The following is a 15,266-nucleotide window of genomic DNA, read 5'->3' as shown; positions in this document are numbered from 1 at the left end:
GACCCTGTCACCACAGGAAGTCCCTCCGCTGGGATGTGCCACACCTTTGCCAGGCTCCAGTGACCTCTTTCTCTCTGGTTTACCCCAAAAACTGGTGGTGGTGATGGGCTGGGTCCTTGAAGTTCTACAAGAGCAAACCAACACGAAGCTCCTCACTGTGTCCCCAGAATGGATTAGCACCGTTCAGGGAAGAGTTGCAGGAGATCCTGCAGGACGAGGGAAAAGCAGAGGTCATGGCCACCCCACCCCAAGGCTCAGCCATGGTCCCCACTGCCCCGACAGCGGCGTGGCCCCACTCCTGCGTGGCCCTTCCAGGCATGGGAAGAACTCCCTGAGCACCTCGGAGGGTTCATCCTCCATGTCATGAGCTTTCCAGGTCAGTCCCCACCAGAAGGGACCATTCCCTTCTCATCCGCCTGCTCTCATAACTTGGCTCTTCCCGTGTTTATATAACAGCGACGTCTCCTGCGGACCGGGGAGAGAATTGGCCGGGGAGAAATAATGAGGATAATTCAAGTCATTTGGGAAGATGAGGTTTGTGAGGTGCCCAGCGTCTTCCACCTTTTACATGTTGTCTCTAATCATCCGCAATCTCAGATGGCCATTGATGGAGCTCGTTGCTGTGGTGACGGATGAATAGCCCTGGGATTGTACCATGCCAAAAAAGTGCTGTCCTTTCCATCAAAACAACAACAACAACAAAAATATCATTTTGTTCAGGAAATTAAGCAGTTTGCAACCAAATAGCAGTGCCTGAAAAGGCTCCTGCATCCGTCCCTTCCTCCCGGCTCCCGCGGCTGTGTTGGGTTTGTCAGGAACATGCCCAGCGCCCCGGAGAGTCCTTTGTGTGAGCCAGACAAGGAGAAGGTGGTAATTGCAAGGGGGTTTCTAACCCACTGAGCCTTTTAAAAGGATTTGATGCCCCCCTACACCTCTCTGCTCACCCAGATGTGTGTCACGCAGGCAGGGAGCGCGGGGCCGGGGGCTGGCGCAGCACTAGGTTAATGTGTTAGCTGTGCACGGCCGGGATCCAGGGGACAGGGGAGTGTGGATGACCAGTGCCCAGGCAGGGCGTCAGGGCTCAGGTCTGCTCATTCTCTGGGGAAGCAGCAATTCTCAGTGGTGAGGGCTGGCATGGGGCTCCTGAGATGCAGAGAAGTGTGGCCAAGGCCAGACGAGGAGCACAGGGCTCCTGCCATTGTCAGCCTCCATGGTTTCCCATATAAACTCCCTCCCAGGCAATAGGACCAGACCCCAGTTCTCCTTCCTCCCCAGATGCTCGGAAAGCATCTCCTGGGGTGGCTGCTGGAGATGCTGCTCTCAAGCTGTGCCACTGGATGTGGGTAGCACAGCCCTTGGGGACAAGGCTGCCAGGCCAGGAAGGGGAGGCTTTGGGGTCTACCCAACCAGGGATTGACCCTGGCTTTGGGTTTGACCCTCTCAGTGCTGGAACCACACTGCCACGTCTCAAGCTGTACACTGCGGGTGTTTGTACAACCCCAGAGTGGCTTGGGTTGGGAGGGACCTTAAAGTTCATCCAGTGCCACACCTTCCACTGTCCCAGGCTGCTCCAAGCCCCATCCAACCTGGCCTTGGCCACTGCCAGGGATCCAGGGGCAGCCACAGCTGCTCTGGGCACCCTGTGCCAGGGCCACTGGATCATTGTGTTGTGACACAGTGTATGGCTGATGAGTAACCCCTATTGCTGCTCTGGGCTGCATTTTGAGCCAGGGATCTGGTCCCTGCTGGCATCTTTGGTGCTCCCAAACACCACCCACCAGTGATGGAATCATAGAATCATAAAATCATGGAATATCCCGAGTGGAAAAAGACTAACAAGGATCATTGAGTCCAGCTTGTGTCCCTGCACAGACACCCCAACAACCCCAGCCTGGGCATCCCTGAGAGCGCTGTCCAAACGCTCCTGCAGCTCTGGCAGCCTCGGGGCCGGGCCCATTCCCTGGGGAGCCCGGGCAGTGCCCAGCAGCCTCGGGGGGAAGAGCCTTTCCCTGAGCTCCATGGCCAGCCCTGACCCAGCTCCAGCCGTTCCCTGGGCTCCTGTCCCTGTCCCAGAGCAGAGCTCAGCCCCTGCCCCTCCGCCTCCCCTCGGGAGGAGCTGCAGCCCCCAGGAGCCTCCCCTCAGTCTCCTCTGCTGCAGCTGAACAAACCGAGTGTCAGGGATGGTGTAATTCGGAGCTGTGTTACTCGGACATCCATCCTGCAAGAGCGTAAGGAGCCGTAGGGCGAGTGCCCGGCTGGCAGCTTGGGAGAGCCCTGAGGCGCAGCAGGGTCGGAGCCAGTCCCCGCGCCTTGGGGCAGCGGGAAGGAGGAGGGAGAAGGAGGGATGGGCACACGGGGAGAAAACATTTCAGACGACCTGAGGAGGAGATACGAGCTAAGTTCCCGCAGCTCCAGCCCCTCGTCGGGCGAGAGCCGCGGGCAGCGCTTTGCCAGCCGTCCCCAGCGCCCTCCACCCTCCCTGGGCTCAGCGAGAGCCAGATGGAGGCACATCTCGGCTGCACGGAGAACGAGGCAGTGAAGCGGGCTGGGGAGATTAACTCCACGGGGAAAACAAGCTCAGCAGACGCCGCGGAGCTCAGGACCCCTGCGGGTCTGTGTGCGAGCACACGCGTGTGCTCCGAGCACACTCGGGCACACAGTACGGAGGCATTGGATGTGTTTGTGTACTTGTGTGTGTTTGACAGAGCTGGTGAGCCCGCGCCTCGCCTCGGAGGGGCAGCCGGCTACTGGCGATCTTGGGTTTGTCATCCTTTAATTGCTCTGCTTTGATAACAGTGATAATTGGCTGGAAATCGATACTGTTTTGCTCCTGTTTCTCCCATCCTGTTTCACCCAGCCTCCCCTCCCTTCCCGGACGCCGTCGTGCTCTTTAGTGGGTGACATTTAAAGGCTCTGCCACAGCCATTAGATAACCCAGGCGGAGAAGATGCTGTGGAGAGGGCTGATGCCGGCAGGGATGGAGGCAGCTCCCCTCTCCTCTCCCCTCCTCTCCTCTCCTCTCCTCTCCCACGACTCAAGGACAGATGGAGATGATGCTCTAGCAACATGTCCTGGTGCTGTGAGAGTCACAGGGGTGGGGGACCGGCGGATCTGGGGGTGAGGGGAGAGCGGAGTGGGGAAGGGACAAACCCTGGCTGTGTCGGCCAGGAAATCCCTCCGGCTTTGGCTCTGAAAATTGTGCCAGAGCATCACGGGAAGATGTGTATTAATATCCCACTGCCCGGCCTGCCCTGCTCTGCGTGCCCCCCGCCTCCCCAGCACGGTGTCCCCAGCTCCTGCCATGCTGCCCTGGCCACGGGTGGGATCTCAGAGTCCCCAAGGTCAGGGACCTCCCAGTCCCCTTGTAACTGCTCTCACAGAGCAGCCCTTGTGCCCCACCTACCCAGCCGGGCTGCTGGGGCTTTGTCCCCCCAAAAGGTGCCCTGACCCCCAAAGCTGAAGGGCCTGGGGAGAGGGACAGCAGCACCAGAGGGTGCCTGGGGAGCCCCAAGAGCCAGGGGCACTTTGTGCTGGAGCTGGCAGCCCCAGGACCCCTGGTCTGCAATAGCCAAGGGACCCTCATTAGCCAAGGGAGCCTTGTTAGCTGAGCGGCCCTCATTAACAAAGTAGGGTCCAGGGACCCCCTCTGTAGGGCTGGCTGGAGCATGGGGCTGGCAGTGAGCGAGGGATGCCTGGGAGGCTGCAGGTGAGGGTGCATGAGTTACCTGTGCCCTCACCTTTCATGGGCACCTCTACGCCCACCCCCTCCGTTACCAGGGCACACACCTTCCCTGTGCATTCACCATCCCCAGGTAACTGTGTGCCCACCTCTACGGGAACCCGTGTGCCCACCCTGGGTGGGTACCTGTGCACTCACCATCCCGGGTATCTGTGCTTTCACCTTCCCCTGGTACTTGTGCACCCACCATCTCTATGTACCTGTGTGCCCAACTCTATGGGTACCTGTGTGCCCACCTCTATGGGTACCTGTGCACCCACCATCTCTATGTACCTGTGTGCCCACCCTCTGCGGGTCCCTGCGCCCACGTCCGTGGCTTCCTGGTGCCACCTGGTGGCCGCGAGGCCCCGGCCCGGGGGTGCCCGGGTGGGAAATGCCCCAACATGTCCCGGCAAGGACCTTTGTGCTGCCCCGAAGGTTCCCGCAAGGGCATCCCGAGAGCGGAGCCCGGCCCGCGCCTCTCCTCAAACCAAAACCGAGCCGAACCCCGCGCCCAGCCCGCCGAAGCTCAGGGTAAAGATCTTTGTAGTCCCCCTGGGCAGGGAGGTGCTGGGGAGACTCCCGAGCAGGGCTTGGCCGTGGCTTTCCGGGGGTTTTGCTCCTCGGTGTTCCCCAGCCCCAGCTCAGCTGGCAGCGGGCGTTTTCTCCTGCGGGGTCATCCCCGGGGAACCCCATCGCGATGGCCGTGGCGAGGACTGGACCCGTGGCACGGGCTCGGAGGAGAGTCCTGGACCCCCGGCACAGACACGCGGGCTCGGAGGAGAGTCCTGGATTCAGGGCTGGGCACACGAGCTCAGAAGTGAATCGGCCTCGTGACCAGCTGGGCCACCTGAGCAAAGCTTTGATTGAATAAACACCCACATCATCCAGTGCTTGGTGAAGAGCGACAGGAACGGTTTGTAGCCGGGAATTCTTTCCAGCTGGAGACCCCTGAAGCATCCCACCCATCCACACTATGGACGGTGTACGGCCCCAGACCCAGAGCTGGGGGTCCCAGCCCCGCTCCTACCGCTGGGATAGAGCCGGCTGCATCCCGCCCCTGTGGATGGGGTGGGAGCAGAGTGCTGTCCCCCCAGAAGCTACAGCCATGTCCCCAGTCCTCTGCCCTACAGCTGAAGCCCAGCGGTGTCCCAGGCTCTACAGTCATGGAATATCTGTGTCCCAGCCCCTATAGCTTGAGGAACAAGGGTCTCGCCCCCTTCCTACAGCCTGGGTCTGATTGTGACCCAGCCCCTCCAGCAGGGGCTCCCAGATCCCTCTCTCTGCAGGCGAGTCTGGCTGTGTCCCACCCGACATACCCACAGGAGGGTCTCAACCTCCTCAGCTATAGATGGGGCACACCTATAACCCCGCCCGATAGCCAAGGGGGTCAGAGCTCCCTCCCTTATAGCCAGGGCACACCTATACCCCAGTCCCTATAAGCAGGGGGTCACAGCCATCTCCCCTGTTGCTGAAGCACACCAATACCCCAGCTCCTTCCCCTATGCCCCAGTCCCTATAGCCGGGGGAGGGAGGTGTCACAGCCCTCTCCGCTATTCCCGGAGCACACCTTTACTCTTGTCCTTACAGCCGGCAGTTCACAGCCCCCTCCCCTATTGCTGGAGAACACCCACACTCCAGCCCCCTCCCCTACACCCCCGCCCCTGTACCGGGGGGTGTCACAGCCTACCGCCCCCCGTCCCCGGGGCACACCTCCACCCCCGGCGCCGTCCCAGGCCTCGCGTCCCCCCCGTCCCGTCCCCCCCGTCCCGGGCCCTCCCCGGGGGAGGCGCTCGGGGCCCGCGCCCGCCATGTTTCCCGGCAGCGCTCCCTGCCCGCCGCCCGCCTGAGCCTCCCGGGGCCGGCCCGGCCCGGCCCGGGGCCGCCCGCCCTCCTCCGCCGCCGGTGAGTGGGGCCCGGCGAGCGGGGCCCGGCCCGGGGCTCCCGCTCCGCGCAGGCCGCGGAGCCTCGGCCTCGATTAGCGCCGCGGGCCGGGAGCGGGGCGCGGGGCCCGGCCGCGGGGGGGGTGGCGGGCCGCGGCCAGCCGCGGGAGGGGGCGGGCGGGGGTCTATCCCCGGCCGGGAGGGGGGTCCTGGCCACCCCGGGCCGCCCGGGCACGGCGGGGGCCGCGGCTCGGGCCGGCCGGCCGGCTGGGCCGTGCGGCGCTCGGGGAGGGCTGAGCCCGCGGCCCCTTCTTTCTGCAGGGACGCTCGATCGACAGCAGCTCCCGAAGGTTTGTCCGTGTGGCAGCGGGCGCCAGCCGGGACCCCCGAGGGATCCACTGCTACCGGGGCTGCCCTCGCTGCGAGTGCCCGAGGAGAGGCCGGTTCGGGCCGGGAGGATCCCGGTGCGGTGATGGGAGCGCTGGTCTGAGCTCTGCGAGGGACCCCCGGGTGCGGAGCCGAAACCCGCATCCCCCAGCTGAGGACGAGGAGGAATAAACCAGAGGTGATCCGGTTCCGTCCCACGGGAGCGCTCCTTGGCAGGGTAATGGTTTCGTGTTCCTCTTGTTTATTCCCTTGGTGAAGCAAGTTTTGTAGGAGCAGGAAGGGAAGCGGCAGAGCTGGCTGGGATGTGGTGGGTACTTTGTGTATCCCACAAAGGCAGCACTGCTGGGAGCTCCTGGTACCAACGCCGTGGCTTTGTGCCCGAGCTGGAGCCACCCGCACCCACCATGGTCCTGCACACATCCTCTCCCCTTGTTCTGTGTCAGAGCTAGACCGGCTGCAGCCACGTTGTCCACACACATTGGAATTGTGTGTGGTTTTTGTTTGTGCCTCATGGTTCTCATTTGGAGCGCTGCGGTGGGTTTGGCCCTGTAAATGCTACACCGTGTGTGGCTGGAAGAGGCCGATTCCTGGGGTTGGAGGTAACTGCATGTGATCCAGAGAGAAATTATTAAGATTAAATTTAAAATCAGGTTCCACTTTTCCTGGGAAGGTGTTCTGGAATTGCATCTTGCTGCTGGAAAGAAAACCGTATCCTTATTTCCAGCCTAACCATGTTAATGTTCCCCTTACCCACGTATGTCAGAACAGAGCGTCAGTGGGTTCTTTTTGCATCGCTTGCGTCATCTTCCTGAGAATTAAAAAACTAAACCAGGCTTGAAATGAAAACCAAAATGTGACTGACTGGGCCTGCACTGGGCGTTGGAGGTGTGGGTGTTCACAGGGGGCATCAGTAGTGCTGTGGGGGCTCATCTCGTACGGGTGGAGAGCAGATTGTTCGGGTCTGATGTGCTTGTCTGTCACCGGGAGTGTAGGGAGCCTCATGGTGCAGGAGGGAGAACCAGGAGCCAGTTCCTGTTGGCTTTCCAGTCTGGCTCTGGGCAACTCCTGGCCGCCGAGCTCTGGGGGTGGCTCAGGGCCCCAGGACACGGATTTTAGGAGCCCCGAGCGCTCGAGGGCCTGGGGTCGTGTTGTTGTGCACGTGCGGGAACCGGGCTCTCTTGGGATCCTTTGTGCTCCTTCCTGATCAGCTGCAGCACACAATGCCCGAGCGCTCCGGCCCTCACAGCTGTCCCGGGTTTATTTTTGCTTCCTGGTTGTAGCTCGGTGCCTCGGAGGAGCGAGGATGGCTCAGGAGACAAACCAGACGCAGGTGCCTCTGCTGTGTACCACGGGCTGCGGGTTCTATGGCAGCCCCCGCACCAACGGGATGTGCTCCGTGTGCTATAAGGAGTTCCTGCAGAGGCAGCAGAGCAGTGACCGGATAAGCCCTCCAGGTAGAGGATTTTTTTTTTTGGAAATCTGTCTTAAATGGGTGTCTGGATACAGACTGTGTTCAGCAACTGCGACAGAGCACGGCACTGGTACCTGGCTGCCAGCAGATTTACTCCCTCCTGGTAAAAATCATCTTTCCCTTTCCATGCATACCCAAGGTTCTAGGTCAAGGACCCACGCCCTCGAGCATTTCTGTTCCCTGTCAGGTGGGGCAGTTGTTTTCTTCCCAGTCTCACCAGTTTATGAACCCAGCCAGCACCTTCCAGTAGACTGTAAAATTTCACGTGTGCTCATGGCGATCCCAGCTTTTAGCTATTTCCTGCTCCCTGAGGTAGGAGCTGACTGCTGGGAGCCATGACAAAGCCCCACAATGAACTTTTATTTGGCCTATCTGTATAATTTTCTTACCTTAACAGTGTGACATGACTTTTTTTGTTTCTTGCAGTTGGGATGGGAGCAGGGGAAGGATGCTCTCTGCAACGTGAGCAGGGATTTCTTTTGCTGGGGGTTTGTGCAGATGCCCCATGTACAGAGTGAGAAATGCCTCTGAGGGTTCTTCCACAGTTTATTCCTGAGGGTAATCATGGCTTTCCTCGAGTCACCCACACAAAATATGCTCAGGAACGTGACTTTTCTTGACAAAGAGTTTTTCTTAGGACCCCAACTTAGATCCTCAGCTGACGCAAACCCACACGTGTCTGCTGAAGCTGTTTCCTTTCAGCAGATGAGGATCTGGTTCTTAGACCTTGGAGAAGTTGCAAAGTGCCATTGGGTTCAGGATCCAGACAGCCCTGGTCTGTTAACCCCACAGAGTCCCATGCACAAATTTGGAGGGGAGGGTGTAGGAACAGGGATATGGGAGTGATCCCAACAGGGGTGTGCTCTCCCATCTCCAGTAGGGAACAGGAGCGTAAAACCTGCTGGAAGTGCTTATTCTGCTTTCTCCTTGGCTGTCAAGCACCTGAGGAACTTGCTGACACTTCTCAGAGACTTGACCAAGCCTGCCCTTGTGTTGTAGCACCCAGTGGTCCCAGCAGCAGCCCCATGGCTTCCGAGGCGATCGCAGGACAACGCGCGGAGGGAGACTCCACACCTGAGGATGCAAAAGCCAGGTAGGGGCAGAGTCTGGAGGGGAGGGGATCTAAACCCTGCTAAAATCCAGCTCTGGGATACAAGGGACAGGCTGTCATCCTTCATGTGGCCAGTCTGTAAACGAGCTGGGTAAGCGCTGCATTGTGACTCTGGTTTATTTGTAAGATTGAGATGTCCCTGCTGCTGTCTGATGTGTACCAGAGGGTTGGTAGTAGATTCAGTGGCATCTTGGATCTCCTGGAGCCAGTGCACCTTGTCTGTCCCTGGCTCTGTTCAGCTGTTCGACTTCTGCTCAGTCAGTTGCAAGCAGTGGGATTTTTGGGGTTTTCCTGTGCAGGGTCAAGAGTTGGACTTGAAAGGATCATGAGGATCATCAACTCAGGATATCATGTGATTCTAAGTGAAAGCACCTGCTGCTGACCCAGTCTGGAAGCTGTGACAGCAGGATTAGAGACCTTGGGTCTGTTTGATGGGAAGGAGGACAGAGCTGCCCTGAACTCTACCATCACATTACAGCCCTGACTCATAGCTCTGTTTCCCTGCCCCTGGACTTGTTTGGATGGGCTTTGAGATATAATTGGGTGGAAAAGGAAACTGAGATCATCACAGATTCGTTTCATTTATGTCTATAAAGAACTTTGATCCCAGATCTGGGGAATTGACCTGCTGTACTCCTGACCTACTTTTGAATATAAGGAAATAAACTTTAAGGGCTGAAGGTCTCTCCCACATAACTGTCCATCAAATGAAGATACTTGTGTTTTCTCTTTTTGTTTGTCTGCTGCACATGCTCCCAGCGCTCAGACTCCTGTGACCCATCAGATGACGGCCATGAGCATATCCAGAGAGGAAACCAGCAATGAGACAGAGGAATTCAGCAAGACAGATGAAGCCTCATCAGCTTCTTCCTCATCAGGTAGGGTGGTTGTTTTGGCCTTTTCACAGGTCTGAGTGACACCGAGCTCAGGAGTCCACTGGAGCAGCAGGGACAGCTGCTGACCCCGGGGTGTGTCCCCTCCCGTGTAAAGGCACACCTAAGAGCTGAAGAGGAAACTCTTGTTTTGGTGACAGGGAGGAGAGCAAATGCTGTGCCTGAGGGCAGGCTGATAGAGATTTCTCTGTGGGCTGAGGGCTGAGTGGCTGCCAGCCCTCGAGTGGCTGGCAGGAGGATAATCTTCCATGACGCCTCTCCCAGGGAATGGCAGCGAGCCCGGAGCGTCCCACAGCCTGACGTGGCTGCTGCTGGCGGCACTCCCCTGCCAGCTCCCGAGGGGGAGGAAGGGAGACAGATCCACCAGAGTCTTGGAGAAAGGAGACTCCTTTGTGACAGTGCCTGGGGGTAGTGGAGGCCCGTTGTTGTCACCCTGTGTGATGGGGGCACCTGTCCCTTGGGGGAGTGTTACACAGTGGGTGCCCTGACGTGATTGAGGCACACCAGAGTTGTTGCCCAGCGTGGCACATCCTCCAGCTGATGGCATAAGCCCGTGATCCTGCATGCAGACACCCTCCTTTGCTCAGCTGACAGCTTGCTTGCATTGAAAGCTAAAAAAACCCAGGAGCTGTTGGTTGCTAAAAAGCCAGGCTCTAGTCACCACACATGGCTGGGCATTTTGGGTTTGGTAATCCCTTGCCTGCAAGCCCAGGAGACAATTTACAACAGGCAGGTGAGAGACCGTAAAAAGAGGCTTGGGAGAGCCTGCCCCTTTCTTCTGCCTGTGTAGTTTTTAGGAGGCTGTTTAGGGTCAGCTCCACAAAGCTGTCTCTGTTTTGTCTCCTCAGAGCAGCCTGCACCACAGGTGCTCCAACGAGCAGTTGGAGCTACTCCCTCCTGTTGACTTCTCTAACCTGCTTAGGTGCTGGAGGAAATCCTGCTAAGCATCAGTGACCTTTAACAATCTGGCTTTGAGAGCTCAGTTTTCCCTTTGGTAGATTAGAGGCAGTGATGGATATCTGTGTAAAGCGTTCTAAGACCTACATATGGGGAACACTTACATAAGAGTCAGCAAAAATAATCAGTAGTACTTACAAGGGGTTAACTTTTTTCTTCTCCCTACGAAGATTAACTGTGGGCTCAGCTGACAGCTGTGTTGCTGTACAGCAGCTGAGCTGTAGTGACTATCCAGTCACTGTCCAGTGGCCACTGCAGCCTTGGATTTAAGGCATTTGAAACAGAGAGAAAGCTGTGAGGTGGAGATCTCTGTGGAACAAGGCAAATCTCACAGTTGGGGGTATGTCAGCCAGGGCAGTGTGCACATGGAGAGTCATTAGAGCCTCAAGCAGCTCCTGTAATAAAATGAACGTTTGGTTTATCAAGAAGGGTAGCAAAACTCCTGCCTCTGTTTCAGGTACCCTGCTTGAGATATCCCAGAACACGGCCGAGGGCAAGACGGCTTCGGAAAAACCGAAACCGAAGAAGAATCGCTGCTTCACCTGCCGGAAGAAGATTGGGCTGACTGGTAAGTGCCTGGCTCTGGGAAAGCTTCCCTGTGCCCTAAGCAGTCCAGAGTGAGAGCCCTGTGAGCACATCTGCTAGTGCTGCGGTGCCACTGGGTTTGGGGGGTCAGAGGCTGGAGGTTGCCCCCAAATCCATCAGGAGAAGGAGGGAGGGGAGCTCCGACCTGCGACAGCACTGGCTAAGGCAACAGCCTGGAGAACATCCCACTCGCTGCCAGGGTCCTGGCAGCCCTTGAAAGGAGGATTGGATGCAGCAGCACCTCTTTGTTGTCTCTGCTTCTTGGCAAAAGCTGCTGTAGAGGAAGGCAGAGCTCGCTGTGGATCGGAATCTGCTCCCGGTCAGGTCTGCGGTAAAGCTTTCGTAACAGTGACATGAACTGAGTTAGACCCAAATGGAAAATCCCTCTCCAAGGCTCATCCCATTTGTTAATGCTGCCTGATTTCCACTCTTAGCTTCCTGAGAGCAGGATGGCTCTCAGCATGCAGCCTGTAAAGCCAGAGAGAAGTGCTGGGATGGTGTCAGGGCACTGCTATCAGTGGGAAAACTGCTCCTGGAAAGTGAAGCAATTCATTTGGCTGTGGTTTCTTAATAAAAACGTAATTCCCCTAAATTATCTCTGGCATTTAGTGCTTCCCTGGAAAAAAGTTGACTCTGGAGCTGTGCAGGTCATGCTGTTCTGGCAGAGCACTTGCTTCTGTAGCCTCCTTGGTGCATCCAGCAGCCAGGGACTGGCTGTTTGCATGGATATAAGAGGCTTTGGCAAAGTCTGGACTGGGAAGTTTTAGCCTGAGCTTGCCTGGAAATCCACAGGCACTGTCCTAGAATAGGGGTGGGTTTATAAACCTGGAACTGGGCAGGGTACTCTGTGCCCAGCCTTCAGGTTGCAGAGAGGATTGTTTTCCTGGATGAGTGTTTCCTTAAGAGCCTTAAACTATGAGAAGTTCCCTTCTTTAGGATTCAGCTTGCAGAGAACTCCTGTGAATTCAGGGCATTTAGGATAAAATGAGTTCTCTCAAAGAGGAGTAAACTGGCACCTTGGAGCAAGGTGTTTGTGGGCTTTACAGCCTGCAGTTGGAAAGATGTGAAGGAACAGAGCATGATTCCCTGGCAGCAAGATTCCCTGCTGTCCTGCAGCACATCCCCTGCTCACTCCCTGCCTTGGTTTCCCAGGGTGCTGTGTTAGTGTGCACTCTGAGCATTGCCCCTGGGTGAAGTGACTACATTGGGAATTTTGAAGCCTAAGGAGCTCAAACATGATCCTGACATGGTGACAGTTCCCCTGCTTGCTGCTGGTCAGTCCAGGTGCTGCTGTGTGACCCTGGGGAGCTGGGCTGGCTCGGAGGGCTCAGCTCCAGCTCAGGCTGCCTGGGGAGTCTGGTCTGGATTAGCAATCTGGCACTCTGCAGTGCCTGGCATGTCCCTTGTCCCCGGGGAACATGGACAGCAGCTGCTCTGGGAGCGTTTCCCACCATGTGACAGCTGGGGCTGCCCAAAGCATGCGGAGATGCTGAGCCAGAGGAAAGCAAAGAGCCACCCATGGCCTTCCCCAAATGAAAAGTCCCTGTGGCCTGTGGGGGACAGCAGCCCCCCCTCCTCTGCCCCTCTCTCTGCATGGGTGGCATTTCCTGGCGTGGCAGGAAGGAGCCAGGCCCTGCTGCCTTCCTGCCCAGCTGGATGGGGCCTGATGTGGCTTTGTCCCTGCTCTTCCTCCCCTCAGGCTTCGACTGCCGCTGCGGGAACCTGTTCTGTGCCATTCACCGGTACTCTGACATGCACGCCTGCCCCTACGACTACAAGGCAGAAGCTGCCGAGAAGATCCGCAAGGAAAACCCCATCGTTATTGCCGAGAAGATCCAGAAGTTGTGAAGGGGTCTGAGCAGCTCAAACTGCAACCAGGCGGCCTGGTGCTCCTCCCCTTCCTCCCAGCCTTCCTCCTCCTCCTCCCAGCCCCTGCAGTGGTGCGAGGGTGACTCCGGCAGCGCACACGAACCGGCACCTGGACGTGGGGACTCCTTGCACCTCTAGCAGTCAGTTGGTGTTCCTCCTCTCCCTTCCTGCCTGTCCGACAGCCACAGCTCAGCTGATGTGTTCTCAACCAGCTTCCCAAAGGAAAAGGGACCGTCCTGCCCCGCTGCTCCAGCGCTAAGACCTTCAGACTTGCCTCTTGCCGGGTGGTTTGCACGGCGTGAGCGGCCGGGCTCTGCCGGGCACCTCTCCCTTCCCGGCGGCTCCGAGTCCTGCAGACCACCCAGGGCTTGTGGCCGCAGTCCCTGAGCAGCCGCTGGACTCTGTTCCCACTGCCTGTAAACCCGGGAGCTGGGGGATCCTGGCAGCCAGGCTGCCGTCTGCTCCCCGGGACGTGTTTGCTCTCAGATGCAGAAAAGTTGATTCCGTAGTTCCAACACCCCAGAACCCCCTCCCCACCCTCTGTGACGCTGTTGGAGAAGCACCAAGGGGGTTGAGCAGTGATGCTGGCACGGGGAAGTTATTTTGTGGCTTGAAGTGACGTGGGCAGGACCTTCCAGGAGGTTCCACTTGCTGCCTTGTGCCTCTCTCTGCAGGGAGGGAGCCAGGGACACCCCTGCTCCAGACTCCTGCTTCAGCACCCCTGGTTCACCCCGGCTGCTTTCCCAGCAAGGTGTGTGTCCCTCAGCACTGTGTGTGCCTGCTCTCCTCTCTCCTGTCTTTCCTCTCCCCTTTCTCCTCTCCCTTCTCTCTCCCTGCCTTCTGCCTTACACGAGTCACTCTCATCAGGGTTGTGCACAAAAGCTCAGGTCCCCACACCTCTGCTTCTGGACCTGCCCCTGCATCCAGGTGACAGTGGGGTCCCCTCCTCCCATGTGGGCCATGGGGAGAGCTCAGGGAACCCACCCAGCTGCCCTCTCCTGCTTCCTCCCTCCCTGTGGGATGAGAGGCGGGGCCAGGTCCCCAGGAGATGCTCTGCAAGCCAGACAGAGGGAACTGGGGCACAGGGAAAGTCACAAGGAGGGTCCCAGGGTGCCCAGAAGTCCAGGTGGGGGCTCAGAAACACCTGTGGAGAGCCCCAGGGAGCAGGAAGGGGTGCTTGGAGAGCTCTGGGCTCACTGAGAAACTCCTAGAATTCCCTGAGGTGCTGCAAGGCCCAGGGAGGGCTCTGAGGTGTAAGGGAAGGCAGAAGGAGAACTTTGGGGTACAGTGAACATACTCAGAGGCCTCAAGCACCCCAAAAGGCACTTGGAAGGCTCTGGGAGTGCGCACACACACACACACACACACACACGAAGGGAGGTGTGGAAAAGGCAAATGCCATCTCAGTACCACTCCAGAAAGAGCACCCAGAGGGCTCTGTTGGGAGGACCTGGAGCTCAGGCAGAGGCTCCTGGGGCACAGCCACAGCCTCTTCCATGCCCGGGGGATTCCTGGGAATACCAGGAGCAGGGCTGTGGCTACGGAGCTCTGGCTCTCACAAGCAGAGAAATCTGGATGCGTCCCCGGGGACAAGCAGCAGCCTCTGTCCCACTGCTGGCCATCCCACGCTTTGGAAGCATTTCCCTCGGTGTCGGAGAGCAGAGCTGCAGGCCCAGCCAGGGGAAATCTCAGCAGCTCCTTCCTTCCAAGGGCTGTTTTCCTGCCCTGCTTGTGGCAGTTCTGCCCCAGTGCTGGTGGGGGGACCCTTCCGAGTGTTTAGTTTTTCCAGTCTGCTCCAGCCAAAGCAGTGTGTGCTGTGCCAGCTGCCAGCCATCCTGTGGTGGTACCGGTAGCATCCGATCCTCCCAAACTGATGCAAACCCCCCCCCCCCCCTCCAGCACAGAGAGCACAGAGAGGAGCAAGGCTGCCTCTCGCCAGCCTTTTCCTCAGGTTTTTCCTTCTGGATAACATTGACGACATGTCTGGAGCACGCAAGTGGCTGCACGTGTTACCCCTGGACACACCTAGGCCATCAGCACAGAGCTGATGCGTGGCCAGGCTGGGTTTGCCACTGAGCTTTTGGCTGAGGATGATCCCTCCCTCTCAAGGGAAGCAGGAATTGCAGCCACCAGCCCCGAGGAAGTGCAGCAGCTCCCATGGATCCGTTGGGAAAGCCCACAGCCGCCTGCTTCTCCAGCACCGCCCTTTTCCTTGTTCCTTCCTCCCTGTCCATGAGTGTAAATACAACACAGTCTAGTTTGCTTGGATGCTGTGGGTGCTCTGTTACAGGCAGGGATGTCTGTGGGGGCACCACTCAGCTCTGGGCTCTTTCAGGGGGGCTGTGGGGCTCCATGCCTCAGTTTCCCTGTGGATCATCATTAACAGTACCTG

At 58.2% G+C, this 15,266-nt stretch overlaps 1 protein-coding gene across 1 annotated transcript; it reads left to right on the top strand.

Annotated features, from left to right (window-relative positions):
• The first annotated feature begins 5,488 nt into the window (after positions 1 to 5,488).
• LOC309582642 (AN1-type zinc finger protein 5-like) lies at positions 5,489 to 15,142 on the top strand. The gene is made up of 7 exons (XM_082297899.1): positions 5,489 to 5,623; positions 5,923 to 6,205; positions 7,269 to 7,442; positions 8,459 to 8,552; positions 9,330 to 9,448; positions 10,878 to 10,988; positions 12,705 to 15,142. Exons 3-7 carry the CDS (start codon positions 7,292 to 7,294, stop codon positions 12,851 to 12,853), a joined length of 624 nt encoding a protein of 207 aa, XP_082154025.1. The 5' UTR covers positions 5,489 to 5,623; positions 5,923 to 6,205; positions 7,269 to 7,291; the 3' UTR covers positions 12,854 to 15,142.
• The last annotated feature ends 124 nt before the right edge of the window (positions 15,143 to 15,266 follow it).

Source organism: Coloeus monedula, assembly GCF_965178545.1.
Source record: "Coloeus monedula genome assembly, chromosome: 27".
Classification (NCBI taxonomy): domain Eukaryota; kingdom Metazoa; phylum Chordata; class Aves; order Passeriformes; family Corvidae; genus Coloeus; species Coloeus monedula.
The sequence above is the reverse complement of the archived record's forward strand: the minus strand, read 5'-3'. Positions and strand labels throughout refer to the sequence as shown.